The sequence below is a fragment of the Drosophila rhopaloa genome, unplaced genomic scaffold (genome assembly GCF_018152115.1).
Source record: "Drosophila rhopaloa isolate 14029-0021.01 unplaced genomic scaffold, ASM1815211v1 contig_155, whole genome shotgun sequence".
NCBI lineage: Eukaryota > Metazoa > Arthropoda > Insecta > Diptera > Drosophilidae > Drosophila > Drosophila rhopaloa.
In genome coordinates, this window is record NW_025335034.1 from 2,981,992 (window position 1) to 3,007,755 (window position 25,764).

The 25,764-nt window shown below is 40.4% G+C and overlaps 1 protein-coding gene across 1 annotated transcript in view; it reads left to right on the forward strand.

The window, feature by feature from the left end:
• The window catches only part of LOC108040542, a 112,399-nt gene that overhangs the window by 62,038 nt on the left and 24,597 nt on the right, over positions 1-25,764 (forward strand). The window contains exons 3-9 of the mRNA XM_044457025.1: positions 6,146-6,278; positions 17,010-17,148; positions 17,229-17,298; positions 17,586-17,696; positions 23,370-23,576; positions 23,652-23,797; positions 23,936-24,086. Coding sequence (XP_044312960.1) covers positions 6,146-6,278; positions 17,010-17,148; positions 17,229-17,298; positions 17,586-17,696; positions 23,370-23,576; positions 23,652-23,797; positions 23,936-24,086 — 957 coding nt within the window. The remainder of the gene's footprint in view (positions 1-6,145; positions 6,279-17,009; positions 17,149-17,228; positions 17,299-17,585; positions 17,697-23,369; positions 23,577-23,651; positions 23,798-23,935; positions 24,087-25,764) is intronic.

Sequence of the window (25,764 nt, forward strand, 5' to 3'; positions counted from 1 at the left end):
CACACACAAGCGGCCATCCAGGACCTGCAGAAATTACCATGCTCAAGACTCGTCGTTGGCTTCCCTGCGGTTGTAGCGTGAAACGAGAAGAAAAACTTTGGCGCTCTCTTAAACAACAACACCGAGCACACACTCGCACACACACATACACACCGCCAACGAAAATAAGAGGAGGAAGATGTGTAAGCCAAAGCGCAGCAAAAGCGTTGCCGCGAAAGTGGAACGTGGAAAAAGGCAAGCAGCCCAAGTCAAGTCAAGCTAAGAAGCTGCCGTGGTCCTACACTGAAAGTTGAGAATTCAAAAAAAAATTAAAATACAATACACCCTCCGGTGGGAGGCTCAGGAATGCACTTCCTTAGATCTGTAACGGATTTTATATACAAAACATTTTATGTTGAAAACAAAAATATATTTTAGGGAACCAAACAATTAATAATTCATAATATAATATTTTAAAACCGGATCTTCAAAATTTAAGAGGAATTAGAAAAGCAATTAAGCCGAAAACGTAAATGGCACTAAAATCTTCATAATTTAAGGGAAATCCATAAACTTTTCTTAAATTATTTCCTTAAAAGTAAAAAATCGTTTTCCTTAAAGTACTACAGTAAAAAAATGTATTGTTCTATTTTCTTAATATTTATTTCAGTGTAATATTAGTTGGGTATCTAGGCATACCTGAGGTCTCACTTTGAGCTTCAAAGAAGAATTTTTATTTGCCAAAATCTTTTAATTACAATCTCCGATCTCAAGATGGTTTTATTCAAGTGTAGAGTAGATGCTGCCGTAGCCATGGATTTCATTATGCGCATTTTCTACAACTTTTTGGAGCAAGGCGCGTTAGCATTGCATACTTTTAGGCGCTGCCGCCGTGCTCCTCTTGCCGCGCTGTGTTTTGTGTCGAGCTTTTGCGCAGACACTGAAATGCAATTTGCATAAGTTTCACAGCTTCTTTCGTTTATATAGGGCGAGCGGGATGGGGCCGGCGACTTTTCTATATAAATATAAATACTATGTGCATAACCCAAGTGCGCCGAACGACGTGCCGTAGTCTGTATGTGCCATCTATCCACATCCACTCTTTGCATCTGTGTGTTTTCCTTGGTGCGTGCTAAGTATGTGTTGCCTAGCTGTTGGCAATTTTCATTGCAGAAAAAATATAAAAAGGACGAATGAGGGGAGCGGGGAGTGCAGCCAAATGAAATTTGTGTTTGTTTTCTACTTTAGCCAGCATAAAAAGTGAAATGACACTGTGTAACGCAGGAAAAACGTTACCGTAGCATATAGGAACCAACGGAAATCGGCAGGAAATTCTCATTCCCTTGTTAAAATGTTTGCTTTGGTGCTTCCCTTGAGCAAGTGTGTGATATGTCGTTAATGTAGGTAAAGGTTACATGCTTGAATATCAGCTTTTATTGACATCAGACAAAGGTCTAAAATAGAGGGGTATTGATTCAAATGGCAGAACTAAACACTGAAAAACTAATTTTAAATTTGGTTCGGTTACTTAATATTCAAATTAACGGGGAGAATATAAAATGCAAATTGAGATTCCTAGCATTCCAAAAAATTTACACAGAATTCCTTATAAGCATTAAATTAAGTTGACACTTTACTGTGGATCAAAGTTCTTGGCAGAATACATTGATTTTAACAGTGATATTCTCTATATTTTTCATTTAACTATAACGTGATATTCTAGAATTTATACTGAAGCCAATATTTATACCCGTTACTCGTAGAGTAAAAGGGTATATTGTATTCGTGCAAAAGTATGTAACAGCTAGAAGGAAGCGTTTCCGACCCTATAAAGTATATATATTCTTGATCAGGGTCACTAGCCGAGTCGATATAGCCATGTCCGTCTGTCTGTCCGTCTGTCTGTCTGTCCGTCCGTATGAACGCTGAGATCTCGGAAACTATAAAAGCTTGAAGATTGGCATTTTGCATGCAGATTCTAGGAGTTCCTACGCAGCGCAAGTTTGTTTCAAAAAGGTGCCACGCCCCCTTTAACGCCCACAATCGCTTATATACGATTTTAAAAATTTAAATATTTCGGAAAAGTAAAAATGCAGTTTTATTGTGTTTATCAATACCTATCGAAATGTAGAAGAAATTTTTCAAATCGGACCATTCGTTAAACAGTTATGCGTGATCAAAGTTTCTATCTCCATCTCCCTCGCACTCCCATTACCTGAGTAACGGGTATCTGGTAGTCGGGGCACCCGACTATAGCGTTCTCTCTTGTTTTGTTTTAAAAATATTAAATTACCAAATATATTTTATATTTAAATGCCACTTGAATAATCACTATGCAATAAGTCAATTATTGTCAAGAGCCACTTGCTTAAGCAAATTAATTTCAGTTGATAAACAAAGCAAGATAGTGCAAAGTGCAACCTTATCTTGAAAGCCACGAACGGATTATAGTGTTCACAGTCTCTGAAATCAATTTTCTAAAAGTAGTCTCGCCTTCGATTTGCACTAATAATCCCAAATTGACCTATTTTCCGGCATGCACGACCCCGCACACATATTTACCCGACGGCACACACGCGCGAGTGAGTGGAGTGACATTTGTCTATCCGAGCTGAACTGTTGCCGCTTGTGGCAGCCCAATCCGGTGACCTCAGAGGCAGCTTGCCACCTAAGCCGCAGCACGCGCCACTTTGTCCAAAATCCAGGCAGTTGGTTTCGGCTGCTGATTCCGTGGTCTCTGGATGGGAGGAGCTACTGCTGCTCCAGCTCCCCCGGCCATCCCATCCTCGATTCCCAAGTGGGCCCCACGGGCAAATCACTCATTACACACTTACGCTTGCGCGACGCTGACGCTGACGAGCGGCAGGATGATGATGGAGATGGAAAGGGAGACTGAGGAGGAGGAGGAGAAGGATAAGAGGCGGTGGAAGGACTCGCCGTCGAGATGGCGGAGGCGGCGACGGAGGCGCATATCACAAATTATGTCAATTTGCTGCAACAGCCCGCCCGCCTTTGGGACTTCGAGACAGCGACAGGGACAGGACTGCACACTGAAAAAAATTACGTTTAAGTCGAAGGGCTCTACGATGAATAGCGGTTTTTTTGGCATATTAACAGCAAGAGAATTCAATTTGAAATCAGGAATCGTTCACTACAGTTCTTAAGAAACTTAAGAAAACTAAACTTACCCGTTGATTTTAAGATAATTAGTTATGGTGTCAGTATTTCTTCTTTCCTAAAGTTTTCAAAGTCAACCTTCGGAATTATTTTTTATAATATACATGTTTTCTTTATTTACATTTCAACATAATTTTATACAGCTTAGGTCCATAATATATTTTCTCAATTTACACCCATTTGGGTGAGATGCTGATTTTACAAGTAAGGGTTTGTGCTTCTTTAGTTTAATTTTCCCTTTTATGATGGGTTTTCTTCAACTAATTAAAAAACACATTTTGATGCTTATATTTAAAATAGAAAGTCTACAATAAAAAATAAAATTAAGTAACTTAAATTAAACTTGAGTAGGATCTGCTAGCCTAATGGAAAAGTGTTTTCCTCAGTGCAGGAGCTTCTGCCAACTGATATAGAGGGCCTAACTCTGGCTGCTCGTCGAGCATTTGACATCTTACATGGGAATTACAAACGCACGAAAATTGCTACCATGTTCGGCGACAGCCCACTCACCAATACAGATGTAGCCGTACCCCGACACACATATACATATATAGAACACGATGTATATCTGTCTGTTCGTCCGATTGTCAGTTTTCCAGCGTGGGCGAGTCTTTTTCGGTGGGTGGCTCTGGGTCGGCGTTTTCATGTGCAAATTTCTGTAGTGTGCCATAAATTATCCGGCTGGGAATTGCTTTTCTATAAAACGTGCGCATATTAAATAAATGTCAACAATTTTTGGCATCGTCTGCAAGCTGAGCAATGCCCCTGCCGCAATTTCCACCTTTCAGCCCCCGTGTTTTTATTCCTTTCACTCGTTTGGTGGCTGCTGAAATGAAATTACGCGTAACACGATTGTGAGGCTCCCTTTTGGGTATTAATGAGCATCAGGCTGTAAAATAGGTTCATGATGGATGTGTTCGAGTTTCTGGGTTTTGACAGCCGGACAGGTGAGCAATTGAATTTTCAATTTTCCGCAACAAAATCGATTCGTATGAGTTTGTCGAACGTCAATCGTTGGCAAATATGTCTTCTTTTTTGATTTGCGTGGGGAATTCGATTGATATTTAAATTCTAAGGGCATATTAGGTGCACACATATTTAAGAAATTAATAACACATGGGTTTTTTACCATAGTTTAGGAACCGTTTGGATTTGGACTTCCTTATTTCAAGGGTTTTTTCACGTTTGCAAGCGAAATTGGGTTTTGAAGTGTCATTTGAGGTAAAAGGACATTCATTACTACCTTTGTGGGAAGTAATATATTTTATTATTTATCAGCTGTTTTTCTACGCAATGACTTGGGTTTACTTACTATAAACGGTCATTCTGCGTCACTGCGTTAACTTTGATATCGATAGGAAACCTTCACACAATATATGGTTTCTATTGGCTAGTTTACTCTATAGAATAGTCACTACTTCATCCTTTCTTTATCAATTTACTCCCTTCATTTACAACTCTTTGATGGCTGTTAATGTTTTATTCATCCAGCTGATTGATGGGCATGCATTTACAGTTCATGTTTCTCTTATTAATTTACGACTTGTGACGACACAGCAAACTAAACAGCCACGTCCAGCCCCTTCGCCCGCTTTGATCCTTCTCACGCCAAAGGACAATTAGGGGCTTTAACTTGCCTGTGACAGCGGGGAAATCGGCCGGCCAACTTTAATCCATTGTCATTTTCCCCGATTGGAAGGGAGATGGGGGAATCGGTGGAGTAGATTGGATTGGGAATGAGTTTTAGCCATCCGGAAGCGACGACGATGCCCTCAGCATTTATCTATTTTCAGCGACATCAATTGGCAGTTTAAATGCAAAAGATGAGGCCGCCGTGAAATCGCAGACCGGCCATCGTCATCACCATTGTCGACGTCATCGTCGTCGTCGTTGTCGTTGTCGTTGGCTTCAATTTGGCATTAATATTCCCACTCACGTACTTGGTTGTGATTATGCGAGTACAACGATGAACGTCAGCGGCTATTGCGGTTGAAAGGAGCTGGGTGGTGGCAGGAGTTGGGTGGTGAAAGGATCTGGGTGGCGAAAGGATCTGGGTGGTCCGAGGGCCGGGTGGGTGGCTTGAGGTTGTCGTGCGGTTGCCGCCTTGCGTGCTCCGCGTTCGTGGGACGGCAGTCTCAACGTGACACTTAAAAGGCAGCGTTTTGTTGACATTTGCTAGGAAATCGACGAAGAAGTCGAGTTGAGTCCGTAAGTAATTGTGGCAACACCCCAGAAGCTCAGCCCGGGCGCAGAGCAAAAAGGACATTTTCATATTGTGTTAATGACTTTGGCAATAGTTTTGTCATGACATTTCAAAAGTGCCACCCCACCTGTCGTTTCATTCAATTGCATTGGCTGGAAACGGTAATGATACACTAAGGAAAAAGGATTCGAGGGTTACTAGCTGGACAAAGTTTATTTGACGACCTTTCGAAAGTTAAGTAAGATCTTTAAGTATTGCCAATTTATAATAAAAATTTCCTCACTTTAAAAGATCTTTAATAGATACAAAATTATTATTTTATACATGAATTAAATCTGAGGTATTGATTATAATTGTTACTCCCTGTAAACTAATCTCCTTATCAAATAAACAAAATGATTAAGATATTCTTAATCAATTGCTTAAAAGATAAATTAAAATAGTGTCTTCAAGCTTTATGAAAAATGTTGCTTCGTAATACAGCGAATAATTACCATCGACTATTTACATTTTCTTTACCCAAATCATAAAATAAGTATAGTACAATTTTATTATAAATTACATTATCTCTATTCATCTCTTAAAATTAAGGGGTATTCCAATTTTAAGAACGAAATAGAGACTGCAGTTTACCAAGATAGAACTCATTCTGGCGAAGTTTCATTCACGTTAATAGGCACGAAATTCATTTTGTCTAAGCACACTCCATTATTTCTTTCTAGACCAAACATATATGATTGTTTCACCGCAGTGCACTCATAATTGCCTTTCCCCTCCCTCTTTCAGTTTCCACAGTGGCCGTGGAGGCCGTCCTGGGACGAACCGCATCCTTGCCGTGCGACATCGAGCCGGAGGCGAAGGACGATCGGGTGTACATGGTTCTGTGGTTCCGTGAGAGCGCCGGCAAGCCACTTTACAGGTAAGCAGGTGCCCCCTTGCGAGGCAGTCGAATTTGAATCCAGGTTAGCAGGCACTTGCTAATTTTATAGTCTCTTTGAGATTTCGAGTGTGTGAACGTGTGTCTGTGCGGTTGACAGAAGTTCCGCCCTTTTAGGGGCTGGCCAACTGAGGTCCCGGTACCGGCCACCTTTTGATTTATAAGCCCCTCCAGTGGCAACTCCCTCCACTCATTCGACCCGACAGCTTCATGAGAAATGGCAGCAGTTCATAATTTTCAAATAATTTATTATTTTAATAACATCATCAATATCAACTCAACTGGAGTCGGTTCGAGTGGAGAATACAGTGAGCGAAAGGTTGAAGATAAAGCAACTAAATTGTCAATCTCTTTACAAAAAGTAATCAACTAATTTTGATATAGCTAAAATAACTGGCTATATGAGTATGAATATCATTCAACTCGCTATTGCAGTTTGTACTTAAATAGGGCTAATATAATTTAACATAATAGACTCCTAAATTTGAAATTAAAACTATAAAGACATATAGACTTATGTCATCTGTAGATAAATGTATTCGGGATAGCTAAATAGTGACTATTTAAGCCCGGAAATAATTTTCTCGAAGTGTACCTGTAGCATGAGCCTAGTCCTGGAGTTCGTGGCCAGGACATGGCTCCGGGAGTGGGTCAAAGCAAAACAAAGCAACGGCATGCCAGGCAGGCCAAACAGGGCGACATGGGCTCATATATTAGCCGCAGGGCCCGAGTCAAAGGACATCCGAGGTGAAAAGCGGGGGCAGCAAAATAATGGCATCCAAAGTGAAAACTGTTTTGGCGGCAACTTTGATTGAGGGTGAGGGGGGGGAGGAGCTCCATCCGCACCCACACCCGCAACCCCTGGTGATGTCCTCGAATCCCCGCTGCTGTTATTTATAGAGCTCGCTGGCGAACGTGTGCTTAGGTTTAATATGTTGCACATTATAAGCAGACATCGATATCCTTTAGCCTTGTCAATTTTGCTTACATGTGCTTCCTTTTCAATATGTTGCCAGCGGGAGGACGGGGGTTTTCGGGAATAAGGACATAGACAACGACATGGATATGGATACGAATACGAATACGAACACATATACGTATACGTATACCAACGCACGTGTATCTCAAGGGCGAGCGCGAACTGTTCACGGGTCCTGCCGCCCAGGACTCTGATCCTTGTTGATGTTGTTGTTCCAGCCATTTCGTGCACTCAATTGGAAGCAATAAATTTCAGACCAGACAAAGAGGAAAAGATGAGAAAAGGAGGTGAGTGTTTGGACCAACGAAAACAAGCAACAACAACAAAAAAACGGAAAACTAGAAAAATGTGGAAAACAATAATGTCGCAAAAATTTCCGACTTTATAACCAAAAATATCCGAAAGTGATTCGAATTCGATTTCCCTTCCAGGACAAGTCAGTGCACACAAAAAACGAACGGAAAACAAGAAACAGGAATGAAATTTAAGGAAATAAATAACAGGAGCGAAAACAAGAACAACAGCAACAGCTGCGCAGGAGACAGCCAGAAACCAGAGGAAAAAGGACCTGGGCTGCGGCGTAAAATTGCCAGCTCTGCGTGAAATCGAAGGACACACAGAGGGGCAGCAGAATGGGGCTTAGAAAAGAATCAAAACCAAAAGCTAAAACCGAAAAGGCGACGAAATTGAAAGCAGCATGTGAGGGGCGGAAAGAGAGAACTGGGGTAAATAGGACACAGAACGGGATCCCCCAAGGTTTTCCACTGTTCTAATACTGCACTAAGAGAAATTTCCATCGGGCCACTAAAGAAAACAAAAGGGGAAAGGTTTTAATTTTGCCTATACCATACTGAAGTAAATAAATTTTATTTTCATAAAAATAAATTTTTTTAGGTATATTTTTATCGGCCATTCTACATTAAAATTCCTGTGTTAACACTTGAATATATTTACTAAGCAAATATAAATAAGCAATATTTATATTAAAAATATTTTATTTAAAATACATAATTTCCGTCATTTTTTAAAAACTTCAAGCTAATAAAATTTGGAACAGCTTCAAGGAAAATAAATCATTTAGTTACAATAAACATCGAGTCTCTAAACAGTTTTTTAAGGATTTAAAGCATGCTGTTCTTAGATTCAGAGTTTTACTAACAAGTTAAGCCTGACATTTTCCCTCAGTGTTGTACATCCTTTTTGCGGGCCGGGCTTTGCAACATTTCCAAAGGCACGTCACAGCTGGCAGCCTCACCTAAACAGGCTCGCACACACCTACGCCCACGAATACCCTGTGCAAAGTCCTGTCTAGCGGCGTCCCTGCATTTGACAGCTTTACACCCAGATACAAAGGCAAAAGCTAAGGCCCCACTAACAAAACGATGTCCTGCCCAGGAGGCTAAAAGCAAAAATATTAAAAATTATAATGTTAACTTTTGCTTTGTTGTTCGACTGGCCAACAAGCAGGCAGTTTTTTCGGGTTAGGCTATTTCGGGTTTTAGGGTTCATTTTTATGGCTCGGATGGCTGGCCGGGATTTGTTTCTGCTGACTTTGACCCTTGAAATGCGATTTTCATAAGATTTTTATACATTTATTTGTTATGAATCGTGAGCGATATGGGGAAAGGGGGCGGGTGGCGGGTGGCGGGCGGCCTGCCCTTCCATTATTAAAATTAACATTTGCCATGACAGCCACCTGTAACGAGGAGCGAGAGCCAAGCTCTGTGGGTCGACAGGCCAACTGTCACGTTCAATATTGCAGGCCATCAATGGCATTGGCAGTCCCACGCCCCCCGCAAAGCCTACATAATAAACAAAAGGCAGGAGGAAATGGCCACGGCCGAAGCGATACGAAAAGCAAACAAGAGTGCTGCACTCCCGTTTCCCTGGCGACTGCGATTCACGCTGGGATCAACTGAAATGAAGCAATAAAAAATATATAAACAGTAAATTAAATTAACTGCACTTGGGCTTGCACTTGATGAGTAGCTCGGGTGGAAGTGTTAGCGCAAGGCATAAATTATTTCATTAAAAATATATACAGTTTAAAATTAGGTTGAATGGTTTGAAAATGCTTATAATATAATATTACCAAGAGTTTTTATTAAAATAAATATAGTTGTCCTCTATTTTATTGCTTTTAACATTTCCAGTGAGTCCATATAGTATTATCAGTAACTTAAATCATCTTGATTGTATATTTACTTTTGACATGATTAATTATAATACTCGATTTCTTGAAATAATAAATAAATAAATTCATCTGGATATGTTTACGACCAACATCATTAAGAACTGAGATGATTTAATCACAGTTTTCCTACTTTATAAGAAAGAAATCTTTGTTATATATTGATTAGAAAAAAAGCGGTGCACGGAAGCCTGAAACCAAATATACCCCCACTACCTTCTGTAAATGTCGAAGTTACAATGGACTTTAAGCCCGGGCCACAATCAAGGTTAATTGATTTTTAAAGCTCACCTGGACACCTGGCTGCTGGGTGCCAGCTATCCGTAGGTTCGTGGCATGAATAATTAAATTCGCAGCGAGCACTGGGTCGGATTGGATTGGTCTGCTGCTGTGAGCTGCTCTGCGCTGCTCCTTCCCGAACTGAACTGAACTGAACTGAACGGTGGTCTGGCTGTCAAAAGCGGATAATCTGAGTGCCCCGCTAACTGCCATAATCGCCGGCAGCCCCCCGCCAACCGCCCCGTAAATACAGACGGCGGGAAATCCGGATGGAGGGGCAATCGAAAGTGCATTCACTTCACCAAGGTTGGGCCGTGTGTGTATTTCGCTGGCTGCTTGGAATCGGTCTGCCACAAAAGTAATAAACCACAAAATGGTATTCAAAATGGCTGGCAATAAAGGCCAACGCCAACGGCAGTCTTCACTGAAACTGAAGATGGCAGAATCACGGATACCGCTACACGTCAAACAATCATGTACTAATATGTATTTTATAAAATTTTGGAAGGTAAAGTCAAGTCTAGGTAATATTAAAAATATCGAAAAAGAAAATATTCAGGGGAAATTAAGGAATTTATTAATTTATTCGAAGGTAAATATTTAATGAAAGGATATTGATTGAGTGCTACAAATTTAATTAATATTAACAGATCCGTATAAATCAACGTAAAATATAGAAACTGTATGCTCTCTTACAATCTTTAAAATTAGAGTTTATCACAGCTCAATATTTTTTGAATAATATCTAGAACAAAGTAAGGATGTATGGATAAAGTGAAATATAAATTTAATAAGGACAAAATCGCTTGCAGTTCCTATAGTTTTTTTTCTGAGTGTGGAGAAGAGGACAGCCCAAAGTCGTGGGCCAAAGGCAATTAAGTCGAGTGCATTTTCGGGCCATTTTACGAGCGTGGGGCGGCTCTGTAGTCGCTTTCTGCGCGAATTTCAGGTTAGATGGGATATTTAAAACTGTAATTAAGTTTCAAATGTATATGCAATTGTGTGGGTGTGCGTGTGTGAGAGCGGAAATGCAAGCGGCGCATGCAAATCGATTTGTGTGCCACTAAGCTCTGGTTTCCACCGCCGACAGAGAAATGCCAACGTCGGGATTTTCTTTGTCGGCTCACCACTTGGTCCCAGTCGGAAATGGTGGGTCCAATCCTTCCTTTGATTGCGCATTCGAAGGCGAGAGGAAGATTACCAAACTTCTCTCCATCGTCGTGATTAACTTTTAATGACTTCGATTTCGGTAATTGGACGGAAGGAATTTGCCGTAATTGGAAAATTCTGGGAATTTAACATCATTGTATATTTGAACAATCCGTACTTGTTTTAAGTTCCCACAATTAAGTATTTATAGTCATTTTAATGGACCGGAAAGTCCGTCTCTGAATTCAATTAAATTGTTACCAAATACGCTCTTGTTTAAATTACCTCAATTTTTGTATTCACGAAATATTGTCCATACAGTATATGTAATAGGAATTATTTGCGTTTTTGTGTTTAAATAGCAACACATTGATTACATTTTCCAGACCATCTTTATCTTTATCATTTTGAAAACGCATTGACTTTAAATACGGAAATTAATTATTTGTATTTAAGGTGTATCGCATTTATATTTGCTCCTTTAGTTTTGCTCTTTATCGCTTCAATACCAAATAGTTAGTCTAAAGTTATTGATAGTTGCAAAACGTGATACATATTTTGTACCCATTTTCGGTTCACGAACATGAGTCAGAAAATTTAACACTAGCGACCCTTTTTTGAAGCTAATTTTTAACCCCAATCAAAATATTAAAATCTCTTCTCCAACTCTTAATTCAGAGTCTGAATGGCTTTTGGCTTCCGAAACCCTAACCTGCGGCAACACTCATGAAATACCGAAAACCAAATAGGCTAGCCCAAGATGAAAGTTTTATTTTGAATTTATTGCGGAATTTATTGGGCGACACTGCATAAATTTGAACTTGGCCACCGAGCACAACGAGGATGGCGCTGTTTGCGTTCTTTGTTTCTGCAGGTCCCTGCTTTTTTCTTCGGGCCCTTCATATATTCATATGCTACAAATTATATAGTAAAAGTTAAGAAGAAGATGAAGCGAAAACCAAACAAAAACCAACACCAGCGGCAACAATGTGTGGAATGATGCCAACAAATGTCAACACCGTTCAGTGGAAAAGCGTGGGGCTTGGGGAAACGGGGAGGGGAAGGGGGGAGACTAGGGGAAAACTGTTGTTGGCAATAACAAAAGAAATTTACAGATATTACACAGCATGGCTCCATAATAACACCAATACCCATCCACACACAAAGGGAGAGGGAAAAAAGAAAAAACAAAACAAAAACAAAGGGGCAGTAAAACCATTTGCATACTTTTGTATGTATATGGGGGCGTGTAAACAGCCCCTTTTTTTTGGTGTTATTATTGTTTCATATTTCTCTCGCTGCTGCGTTTTTCTTTTGTTTGCACGATGTGTGTGGCTGTGTGTGGAAACCAATTTTAAATTTGTTGCCACTTTTGTCGAGTTACGGAGCATACTTTTCGGCGCTTCGGCATGGAAACTCCCGCCCGTGCGATAGGGTTTCTTTATGCATAATTTGATACGGGCCGCCAGACAATATGCGAGTTTACAATGTGCAAGAGCCTATTCTCACCTGTCTAATTTTGTCCGTGGATGTGGATAAGCCGCCCACAGTGGGTCGTCCGTTGACAGACCCTCATGCCCTTATAGTTTATTGCCTTTTGTCAAGCGATGCATAGTTGAATTCCACAATTTATGTACCCTGTAGGTGAGTTGATATGATATACACAGTCAAGACTGCGTTGACATTAGATTGGTTTAAGGAAAATCTAGTCTTTGGTTTTAAGAATCTATTAAGGAAAGTTTGAGAATTCAAATAAAACACACTTTAAGACGCTTGCTCCTTGCATTTAAATTAAGTTTTTATGGTATAGAAATACCCTTTTAAGGGGTCTAAAAATATGCAAAAATATATTTAGAGGTGAAAAGTTCGATAGATTTATTACGAAAGGCAAACTTTATTTTTTTACTGCCTACGCAGCTTTACAGTTATTTCAAACAGTTACAGTTATTTCATGATTTCTTACTAATATACTACTTATATTTATCTTAACCGCCATATTAAGCTGTTTTTAGCTACTTCCTTAATTACAAATAAATCTTGATTAAAGCTTAGTAAATAAAGCTGACGATTAAAGCATATTCAAGCCCTGTCTGTCAATTGTCATGAGTATACAGCAGTCGGGAACGGAATCTCGGGCAAAAGTGTTCCACGACAGCAGCATCTGTTTAAACTGTCAGAAAATACCGGCACACACACGGACACACACGCACACACCGCCACGCTCTGACACATATTGTCATAAAATTATTCAATGGATATTGTGAGTGCAAAAGTTTTCGGTCCTTTTTTATTTCATTTTTTTGGGAGCTTTCCCGGCCCGTCCCCTCTTAGCCCTTTTGCAATCTTTTTGAATAGGATTTTGTAAGCGTTACAAACTGAGGGACGAACAAAAAGGAAAAGCATTAAATGGCAATATGAGGAGCTTGCTTTGATATTGGATTTCGGGGCGGGGATCGTCCGTTGCGAATACTAAATAGGAGGGGGCGTGGCGGTCAAAGTTTATGCCAAGCCACCGAAAAAACCAAAGCGTAATTACCAAACCCATGCAATGTCCAGTTCAAGGTCCGTCTCGGTTCGGGATTTGTTTAAAGAACGCAGCTCATTCATTCGGCCCAAGATAAAGTGCTACCAATTAACGCAAAATAAATAAAACTCAACTAATTGTTGGAAAAAGCAGACCATCGACAAAGGAGAAGTGAAAGAATGGGTGAGTGGAAAAGGGCCAATGTGAATGAGATAGATCCACTTACAGAAAATAATGAGAAACTTAGAAATCGTTCGCGAAACCATTAGTAAAATGGTCTTTCTTTCGTATTGTATATATGTTGTACTAATATAAATTTGTTTTGATTGTATATTATTTTTTGACTTATCTTTTCTCAAAAATGTATAATTAGTTGATAGTTTTAAAAATCTTAGGCTAACAGTCAATTCCTAGTATAAATAGTTTGATAAAATTATTCCTTCATTTATATGGCAAAGTCGCTACTCTTATTTGAAGGGACAAAATGCTGGAAAATAGCATTAGTAATTTATCATTAGTAATATATTTTATTCAGGTTTTTAATAGCAATACCTTGTCAAAGGAAATTTAAGGCAAGAAAATATTAACATTAATCATATAAATATCTCCACAATTTTTGAAAACACTTTTTGAGGAGTGCAGAGCAAGTTCTTCAAACGGACGTCGCGTGGTTGCGTCCACTTGTCTCCTACGCTTTCCTTCTTTTGCTTGACTCTCTCCTCTTGATTCTCCATCTTTTTGCCTTTCTCCGTCTACTTTCTCCGCCTCCCCCTCCTCATTCTCTTGTGCCGCTCCTCGACGACAGTCAACATTTCTGCAACTGCCACAATGTTGTCTTCTTTTCTTGGCTTGGCCCATTTTTATTTCGCTTCTTGCTACTCGTTTGCTTGTCCCTGTTTTTCTGCTTTACAATTTTTACTGCCCGAGCATTTGGCGTTTATTTTTCTGTTTTCTGTTCTTTTCGACGTCCCCTGCTCTTAGCAGTTCCTTTGCTGCTTTGCTGCTCTGCTCATTGTGCAAACTTGGCATTATTGTTTCCTAAGGCCAACAACGAGAAAACACAACGTCAACAGAGGGCAAGCCGGGCTAAGACCGGCGTATTCTGGACATATTTGGGCGACGGGAAAGGAAACTCCATTCCACCTTGCCTTATCGCTATTGCTCCTCCGCCTTTGTTGACTATTCGGCGTTTCTCTATTGTTTGCAAATGCGCAAAATTAAAAGCGGGAAAAGCGGGAAAAGCGGGAAAAGCGGGAAAAGCGGGGCAACGCGAGAGTCTGAAACGCAGTTTTTAAAAGGAAATTTCTCAAGGAGTTCTCCGCACTCCGCAGTCCGTTATGTTTACATTTTCGCGCATATATTTAATTAGGCTAATTAGGGAACGTGCCCTGGCTTTGGGCAAGGCTTAGGATCCGTAATTTATTCGCCGCATGGCTTACTGCACTTTGAACACAATTAGAAGAATGGCCAAACACATGACAAGGCCAAGGAGAAATGGTGAACGGCGAATGGAGAAGGGAGAAAGGAGAAAGGAGAAAGCGGTGGCAGCCCCAGTGATAAGCATAAGAAATATGAGCACCGGATATAAATTGTGTCAGCGGCGAAATGATAAAAAACCACTTAAAGGCGCAAACAATACGGCCGCCGGGCGGAGGCCGCGAAGAATCCTGCCAGCCGGCACAATGACAAACCGCTCCGCTAACCGCAACTGGGCGGTGGTGGGAGGGGGAGGTACAGGGGGCGGGGCCAGGACCCACAGATAGCGCAGACTGCACGACGACAGCGGAAACAACAAAAGGACACAACTGGCGGTGACTGTGCAAAGACGATGTGCTGGTTTGTGGCACACTAGAATGGCGCACTCAAAGAAAAAGATTCCCAAAAATATATTACTTAAATATTGTCTACCACGGCATAAAGGTTATTTAAAAAATGTGCAACTGCTTTAAATGCAATTATATTCCATCGTGGATTTTTTTTATTAATTCCTAAACTAATATTGTTAAATAAATACCAATATGCTTGCTGTCAAGCAAAACGCAATCATATCTGTCCAACTAGTCGAATGCGCAATATTATTAATACGTATGCATTCCAATGTTGGACTAGGCGTATGCTTAATATGTATATTTTGCCTGATTGAACATTTTTTAAATAAATAAATTATACGTAAACTTATCATTATTTAATTTTAAGCCAATTCATTCATTGTCTATTAAACTAAAATTCATTGTTTTGAAATTTGCAAAATATTATATATATTTTTTTGAGTGCCATAACAAGAATTGTGGGAAAGCTTTGCCACCGTCAAGTCATTTACGACGTGTCGCTGGGGGATCCGGGACGAGGGGCGGACTGAGGGCAGGGGGCGTGGCAGCCTACCCACCAGAACGTCCAAAGCCCTCAGACGGACATTAACAAATACAATAAAAGCGCCAAAGATAGCACGTCAGGCTTTTTAATGCGCAAAATTGCAAACGTTTGCTGGGTCTGTGCTGGGCTGCGAAAATAATGCGAAACGGAAGAAATTAGTTGCGTGCAAATTTATGCTCGGGGTTCGTTTTGTCGACCCCCTGTTCCGCGGGTCATCGGGCACAGGAAAAGGGTCATTTTGTAGACGCGTGAAAATTCAGGCTCGGGCCACTTTGGAGCGTGTCGTTTCTTACAATTTTCCATTTAATATTTATGGTTTGCACGAGAAATAACAGACCAAGGTGGTCCAATAAGTTGCAAGGTTTATGTAGTGGCCGCTAAAGGCTGAGGCTTTAAAGCTGACTTTATAAAACTTTGTTATCAGTTTCCCAGAGTTTAGCTTAGCATAAGTGTTAAGAGGCATGTTCTGGTCTAGCCGTCCGTTCTGTGCTTTCACCCTATTTTCTTTTTATGACTATTTAGCATTTCCATAGAGAGCCGTATGTGAGCTTATACGAATGTTTTCAGTTTTATGGCATTATCCTGATTCAATCTTTTTATGTTGCTCAGTCTATAGTTAGCCAAAGGGTAATAAGCTACTAGCGGCCTTGTTTTTAAAGCCTTATAGATAGCAATAATAATAAATAAAATTGTATATTGTGTTTAAGAATATTTTTATTGGACTATGATAGTATGTACTTAAATAAGTAATTATTACTTCCATTTTAAGAGTTGAAAAACCTTCAAAGAAACCAATTTAAGAAAGACTTTAATACTGGAATCGAAAAATATGTATGCGAAAAACCAGTTATAAGCAATAACTGGCTACAAAAGTGCTTAAAATAGTAAAAAGGACTTTCACCCTGCCCCATGAAGACATTGAATTAAATCATTTTCCCCCATAAAGGCGATCCATTTTGTATTTCCAAAACATAAGGTCAACCCCCGCGGTCACAGGACCTTGCAAACTTTCACATCGCATTAAAATTTACGACCTTGGCTGCGGCATCTGAATGCTCTTGGAGGCACTTGCTGACACAACTTATCGTCAATATTTTGGTTTTATTTCCCTTTATTTACTTATTTTTTACATTTCCCCTGCGGCCGTTAGATTGAGATAACGAAGGAGGAACTACTTAGGCAACTTTTAACGTTTCCGCTCTGTTTTTCCCTTTGCAGCTTCGACGTCCGAGGGCGGCCCTTCGAGAAGGCCCTGTACTGGTCGGACACGAACTCATTTGGGCCACGTGCGTATTTCGTTACCGGACAGCAGCCGGCCAAGCTTTCGGTGGACAACATTCAGCTGGACGACGAGGGCGTAAGTGGCTCAAACTGGACCATTACCACCCGAAAACTGCGCCATCTTATTGTACATTTTTTATTCGATTCCCTCAACAGGTCTACCGCTGCCGCGTCGACTTTCAGAACTCGCCCACGCGTAATCATAGAATTAACTTAACGGTTATTGGTGAGTACCCGAAAGGCAGTGCACCGCCATTAAAGAAAGCTCTGAGCCTGCCACTATTAGCTGCACTTTAAGAAATAAGTGTGCACCTTTGCAAAATGCCTTTGTTTTTTAAAAACTTCTTAAAAAAAAAAAAAAGAATGGTGCATTAAAAAGGTCAAAAGACCCCTGTTATTAGATTACTAAAAGTAAAATTAAATTATGAGGCATTTTTCGGAGTAATAAATCTTACTTTTCTTAGTGCATCCTTTTTATAACGAATGTCCCGCTTTCTCCTCTCTTCCCCGCAGTTCCTCCGCACCAAATACTCGTGTACGATGCCTCCGGTCGCGATGTTGCCGGAGCTGTGGGTCCATTGCTCGAGGGCGATAATATTGTGTTGACATGTGAAGTGCGTGGCGGTAAGTAAATCATGATAAACGACACCAACGCATACACGTAGCCTCTGCCACATAAATGTGGCACTCAGACAAAAGGCTATCAAGCTGGGGAGGTTGCTACAAAAACGCAACTGATTCCAGTCGTACACAGAGAAAAAGTATGCTCCAAAATTTGACTTAACATACAAAATCTAAATTATAAGGCCAAAAGATGGGGTTCGTAAGCAATTTAAAATGTCTTCTGATAAATGTCATGACGCCTATCATATAAACTTTAAGTTGATATTGTTTATTATTTTTAAATTTTTATATTACAAACAACGAACTAATTTCAAGTGATATAAATATTCTTTACAAATAAAAGGGCTGCAAAGAAAAAAGAGAAATTGATTGGTTAACCCGAGATAATTACCTCCTTTTTCTCCGTGCAATCTCTAGTGAAAGATTCAGTTTCAGCCTCGTTCGCATCCATTCCCACTCGAGCCAGCCAGTCTATTTAAAGAATTAAAGATGAAAGGCTCCAGATAGGCCCCAGCCGTGACCGAGTCTGCTGGCCTGAGTGGGGCCGTTCTGGGCCGGGCCTGGACGGGCTGACTAAGTCATCGTAAATAATAAAAATAAATGTATGTCAAAGTCTGCGGTGACATTGCCGCTCCACAGACACCAGCACATCGTCTGCTCCTGCGTCTGTGGCCGCTGTCATTGCCAGTTTGCTTTCAGGGCACAAATGCAACAATGTGGAGCGTCTGGCGTGCTTTTTTTGTGCACGCCACATCCATTGGCCGAGCTATGACCTGTAGGCATATGCGGCATCGTAAATCTTTAAAGAGGTCCCCAAGGTGAAAGGCTCCGTCGCACCCCCACCCCCTGATCGACCGCATCCTCTAAACTTTTCACTCGCCTCTTTCTGCTGGCAAGTGTGAAGAATTTTTGTACAAGTTGCTCGCTTCGCTGGCTGGCTTGAGGGGCTCTCCTTGCATGACTGAACCCGTGGACCATGGATACGGACCGAACCAAACGCAACCCAACCCAACCCATCGGAACCGGCGATGGCGACGAATGCCCGACATCAGCATTATAAATCATTAACTTTTCTGACAACAATATTTTCGGCGCACACGCCAGCCATTTTCCATGTCAACTAGCAACGCGATTGGCGAACTCGCTTTTTTCTCTGCCCCATACTAAGTGGGTTTTTCCCAGAGCTTAAAGTCGAAAATGCAGCTGATGATGTGGAAGTTGTTACTAATGCTCATGAAAGTTTTTAAGTCCGTTTGATAGTGGAATTAGTTGATTGTTCAAGACAGGCAGTGGATACAGTTCATTGAACTGCTTGAGTTGGCTTTAAAGTTGGCCATATTTAATGGTTTTCAAAAAGTAAATATCTACTTCATAGTAAAGGAAATATCTACTTCAAAAAGAGGAATTAAACTAACCAAAATATTATTAGTACGGCTGTAACGACGGTAACGAATTTAAGTCAAATTCCGTTGATAATTTAAATAAAAAAGTTTCCCTAATAAAGTATCCTGCTGTGGGACTAAAAGCTTTAAAGGGAGAACAAAACTTCTGTGCCAGCCAGCACTCCTTTTTATAGCCTGAATACCAAAGAGAAGTATTGAAGAACCTGCTTGAAGCCCGCTCTTGAACTTTTCAGGCTCTAAAGGCCGAAGTAGTGGCCCAATTTCGGCTGAAGGATGCCTGCCTTTGTGCTGGCCTCTCTTGGCAAATGCCAGCTCATTATTGGAGGCTGCTCCGGGTGATTCCTGGGCTGCTGTCACCGCTGCATGCAGTGCTTCTGTTCACGTGCAGCACTCTGCTGCCAAAGGATTTATCCTGCGTCTTGGAATTTCGCCTCCTGGTTTGCTTTTGCAGCAGTGCCTCACGTCGTCGCTTTGACTAACCGCATGTGAATGAGCTAAACAGCCAGTTGCCGGGAATCAGCTCACAGCGGGTTTTCCGGGAGGGGGTTTGTGTGCCAGGATGTGGCATTAGGGGGGAGGGGGTCTATGTGAAACTACGGTGACGTCGACAACATTCGCTTTTGACACCTGCTGAGCGACACGCTCCTTGGCAGGTGGCACTGCTCTGCAGCGCCTCTGATTTGTATGCAACATTTCCCCCATACCCCCAATAATCCGCCACAAGCACTTAGGAAAATTAAGTTTTCTAAAATCTATTTCAACCTGCTTCAATAAAGATACTTTTTTTTTACTTCACTGAGTTTTACATAGTATTTCTTAATAATTTTAACATTTTAAATTATTTTTTTCTTTAATAATTTCATATACATATGTACAGTTCTGACGGAAATTCTAAAATATATTAAGTAATTAAAATGCTTTTATAAATTAAATTATTCATTAATTTGGTTTATTAAAACCAAGCTATTAAAACCATAAAAGTCTACTTCTAACTACTTCTACTTCACTTACCATACGATTTAATGTATTATTTATTGTGACATGCGTTATAAATCTAAGTCTGCAGCTCTGCTAAAAATACAAGTACTAAAAGAATACCTTTTATTGTTCTTAATATTCTTATTTTTTCCTAGATTTGTTTATTTAAATTTAAGACCCATTTCGTGTATTTCCCCAGTGTAAGGTCTGGCTCCTCCGAAGACCGCAATGCAAGCTCGTATTTCATTTGGCTCCTGCCAAGGGCTCAAAGCCAAATTAACTAATATCGCAATTTCAGCGCCACATGGCGTCGACGGAGCGATGGTGAGGTATTGCGGCCGGTGGGTGTTCGCATCCTGATTAAAGCTAATGCAAATCCTGACGCTACTTTTATGGCCAGCCACTAATCATAGCCCCCGGCACAATAAACGCCAAATGCCAAATTGCTTTATCAAGTTTATTAACTTCGACTAATAGCAATTAATACCGGCAATAAAAAGCTAATCTAGGCAGGCCGCCATAAAAGGAGTCCGGGTTTATCCATTGTGTCCGGCTCCGGTTGCGCCGTCCTTTGCATATTTGCCCCCCAACTCCGGCGGAGCATTGTCCGGCGGAGCAATTGTCAACAAGCGTAAGTATGGCTTAGCAAATGGCAAACGCGCTGTCTTCATTACACAAAGGAAGTGGGGTCGAATGGAAGGGAAGTGGCGAGGGTGGGGGAGGTGAAAGCCAGCTAAATGCCGCAGGGAAACTGTTATTTGTCTATTATCCCTGCATTCCCATCCCGTCCAGCTTTTCGGCGTGTGTGTGTGTGTGTGTGTGTGTCCTCGCTGGCTTATTGTCGCCGAGTATCCTTTGCAATCACCCAGCATTCTGGCAGTAAATTCCCAAGTCCACACTCCAGCTATCAGCTACTTTCGCCTCCAATCTCCAATCTTCAACCCCCAATCCTCTGCCAATGCCAATCCCCAGCTGCTTGTTGCTATTGTTGCTCATTTCCGCCGCATTCACTTGGCTCACTTAATGGCCCAAACCAAACCAAACCAAACGAAACCAAGCCCAATGGCTATGCCAAAGGCAAGTAGTCGGGGCCCAAGCTTTGGGCACTTAAACGGATTAAAAATATTTTCGTACATTTGATATGTGAGCGAGGGAAATGCCTTTTCCTACCACTTTCTCCGAGCATTCAGCCCTGGCAGAAAAGCGAAAAAGTGATTGCAGAATTTCAATTGAAATGCCGGGGTGCAGATTCGGAAAAGTGCATCGAGGACTCCCAACTCTGGAGAGTAAATCGATAGTCAATCGAACATACAGGCAAGTCATATTTTATTAATTTAATATTTGGTCTCATTGGGTAAATTGAGACAGGTGGAAATGGGATTTAAAGAGGATGTGAGTAAGGGAATCTATCTTCTTTTGAGCTCCTTTTTGCTTTTTACTTGAATTGAAGACCACTTATTGAAGTTACAATAAATAATCAACGAAAAAGTCTTTATTTTTCAATAAAAGCAAACAGATGAAAATAAAACTAAAAAAAGTTTAACATCAAGTTTCATTTTAAAATGAAAAGCATTTCAGAGAGCAGCTGTGAAATTGTCCTTTTAGAACAGAGATTTCTGATGCAATGACTAAATAAAAATTCGTAAGACAAGTTGATTACAAAAATAAAAAAGGTGGTTTTTATATGAACTTGAGTTTTTCTGGTAACAAAATCTACAAATGCAAGCGAACAATTCTTTAATGCGTTGAAGATCATTTGGAAACAGCCTGCCATATTTAATTTTCAATTATTTAAATATTTAATAACATACGGATTGTAAATCTAAGCGAAATCCATAATGAGCCAACGATTCGGTAATTCACTTTTAATTATTGTCTAATATTTTGATAAAGTCCATAACTTTGTGATACATTAATCTGCTTTGCAAACGCCACCAAATACAGTATCAAAATGTGCCCTTTCATCCGTTCTCCCTCCGTGTCGGTATTGTTTTTCCCTGGGGGTCATCAGCATGTCCCCAAAAACTTTCCACATCCCTCCCTTTGGCTCACCAACCAACTAATTCAATATTCACGCTTATGCGTTTGCTGGGAAACCCATGACCGCCTCCTGCCTTTTTTCGACCATCCATCCATCCTTCCCGGCCAGTGCCCCAACTTTGCTAGTTAAGCTGGCTAAGCCTTTTTTAAAAGCCTTGGGTACACACTGCTAAATGCGCATTATCATTAAAATGTTGAAAGTTTCCTTCATTTTTTTTCGGTCATAAATTTTCGAACGCGGCTCTGTGGTAACGCCGCATCCGTTAGAAAACCACCTCGGGAAAACTCTCTCTAGGCGGGTTAATAATGCATGAGTGGAAAAGTTTGCTGCCAGCGAAAAACAGTTGGCACGAAATTTAAAATTAATTTATGCATTAAACATTAATTTAAATTTAAATTTGAATTTCTAGGGTATAGAACAAAATGTTACACTTTGGGTTAGGCACTCGCAGCGTAAATGGCTCATAGAATCCAATACACACAATTGTTTCCAAATTCATTGCTCTTTCATTAAAGCAATTGCTTTGCTATGAAGTACTTTTAAAATTGTATTTACCTATAATTAAAATCAGTGAGTTTTAGGAAATCGATTTATTAAACCGATTATTTTGAATAAATTTATTAGAGCCATAATATTGAAAATATAATCCTACGGGCCTATTTTAAGGAAGAGCCACCCACATATTATCAGTAAGCATTTGCTAGTATTGTATTTAAATAATAAATACTATATAAAATCCGTACAACAAGACTTAAATCTGTTTTGCTTCTTTTAATTTAATTGTAATACAATTGGTAAAAAGACTTTAATTGAGTTGAGAAACAAATACAAAAACGCAATAAGGCAATATTTTCTGTTTGTTTTCAGTTTGTTAATTTGACTAATTCGGACTTTAAAACACATAACTCATTTGTCAAAACCAAGTGGGTAAAACATAGAGTACAATTGTTTCACGAGATAAACAATTTCGGTCGTCAACACTGTTTTTTGTTGACTTTTCTAAGCCGTATAAAAAATATTTTATTTAACTTTATATTCAGCCAGAAATTATTTAACAAAATAATTTATTTGCGGCCGTGCTCTTAGATAATTATGAACAAATATTTGGTGTCTGACAGGCGAATATACATGACATTTTTTTAGAATTTCATTAATGTTCTTCAGATGGGTGGACATAAATTGAATATTTAATTCGGCAAAGTGATCATCATGTACACAATAAATAATCTGAGTTTCCCCCCTCATCAACAGGTCGACCCGAGCCCACGGTGACCTGGCTGAACGGGACGCGCACCCTGGAGGCGGGCAGTGGGGTCTCGATGGGGCGCCATGTGACCGTGAACCGGCTGGAGGTGGCCCAAATCTCGCGCTCCGCCCTGAACAACACGTACCGCTGTCAGGCTTCCAACACGAAGCTGGTGGCGCCCGTGGAGCGCAGCATCCGCATCGAAATGTTACGTGAGTGGCCGAGTGAACGAGGGCAGTCGGTATTGCCAGTCACGCCTAATCCCCTTAAACCTTAAACTCTTACAGTCAAACCCACATCAGTCAATTTAACCAATAAGTTGAAGGTCTTCGCCTCGAACACGCAGTACAACCTCACCTGCATTGTGGCCGGTTCGGTGCCGGACACGGAAATCAAATGGACGCAGAATAATCGGCCCTTCAAACGTGGCCTGGTAAGCTCTCTCTGTCCAGAGTCCTAACTCAATCTTGGCCAGGCGAAAGCCAGTCTTATTTATGAATTTCCTCCTTTGGCCAGAGGGCACTTTTCTAATCGATTTCACTCCATCTCTTCACCTCCCCTACCCCCACAGCTGTCAACGAGCCAGGGCAATGGCAGAGTCATATCCACATTGACATTTTATCCACAGCCCGAGGACGACGGCACGATGCTCAAGTGCGAGGGCTCCAACCCACGGCTCCAGAACTCGGCCATCGAGGACTCGCTCATGATGAATGTCATCTGTAAGTGGAACGCTTAGGGACACACACTCACAGAAAAGAGCATGCACCAGGAAAAAGGGTTAACAATCCCGCTCACTTGATACCTTATGAAATTTCAGTACCTAAATATGTTGCGTTAATCGCTTTGGAAACTGTTTCGGCTTGCACTTTCGAATTTGAATTGCTCGTATTCGATTTGAGTTTAAATAAGTTTTCCATGCATTTCAGCAAACTCTAAGTTAATATAATGAAGTAAAGTTTATAGAAATGCGTTAATTAGTTAAATGATTGCAACCAGAAAAAGTACATTTAAGCCGTCATGAGGTAGATACTCAAATAAAACTTTCAAGAAAATAATTTTCATTATATTTTCAACGATGAAACATTTTTGAAACTCCTAAAAAGAAATGAAATAATGTTCATCTTTTATAATATAATAATTATTACCCATTAAAGGATGAATATTTTACATTACATTTCAAAATAAAATTTAAATTTTGTTTAACAAGTTTTCCAAGTTCTTTTAACATTTTTCTCCAAATTAAACGCATTTTTTTTGGTATTCAACTATAAGATAAATGAGTAGAGCCAAGGGAATATAAAATCGATTAAAATATTCATAAATGCAGCCAGCGCACAAATCAAAGTCGCGTTCGCAAATAAGTCTAAATTATATGGCATTATTTACGTACAACACACGCTCCTTCCATTGGCATTGGGCCAGTATGAAGCCGTTCGCTTAAATGTCAATATTTATTCCGTTGACTTTTAGCGTGGCCATAAAAAAGCTGGCGAAAAATTTGTTGCCTGTTTTGCTTCGTTTCGCATATTTACTCCAGCGCCGGCAAAATGTCATAAATTTTACTTTATATGATTATCAATTTGAATTCAACGGCAATCGCGACCTAGAAGGTCGAAGGGTAGCAAAAGTGGTTTAAGTGCGGCCCACACTAGTTTAACTTTTTCCTTTGGGTTAGTTATTTTTGTGTTGTCACTTTGTTTTTCCTTCGGATAATCATAAATTTATTGAATTTTAAAGTCACGCATAGATCCCCAGCTATGTATGCGAAATTCGGCCATAAATATTGAATGGCAATGCGCGTAAGCTGCGAACTGAAAGTTGGAGAAAGTTTTCTCTGCCCTTTTGACCCGGTCCAGCGTGGAAATATGAAATTAGAAATACTGAGCGAAAAGCTGCTTTAAAGGATTAGCGGAGATGGTTTAAGCTTTTAATGGACCCGCTCCTTTGATCGGAAAACGGAGTTGGGCAAATGAACGACCGTGATTCATTTTCCCTTCAAAGAAAATTGTAGTAACTACCTGAAATCAACTTTTTTACAGTTTCCAGTCTGGTTAACCCCTTTTCCAGACACTTCCCTTAACCATAACAGTGAGAAATTGTTGCGTTCCCTTTTCGCGTGGCTTTCAGCCACCTTCTTTTTCGAGCAATCATGATGTTGTAAAAGCGGAAAAGGGGATGGAAAAACACTAAATATTTTATATGATCCATCATTGATATTGGGGCGTTGCTCGCGGCAACGGAACGATTTTAATTTAAAATTTCTGTCATACTCATTGGTTAGCCTCTTTGGATCCGGATCGAAGGGGCTCGGTGGTTTATAACGCGGTTCCGTCGCCGCGTTGTTAACTTTTATGGTTTGCGCTACGACGTTGTAGATTGATGACAACAACAACAGCG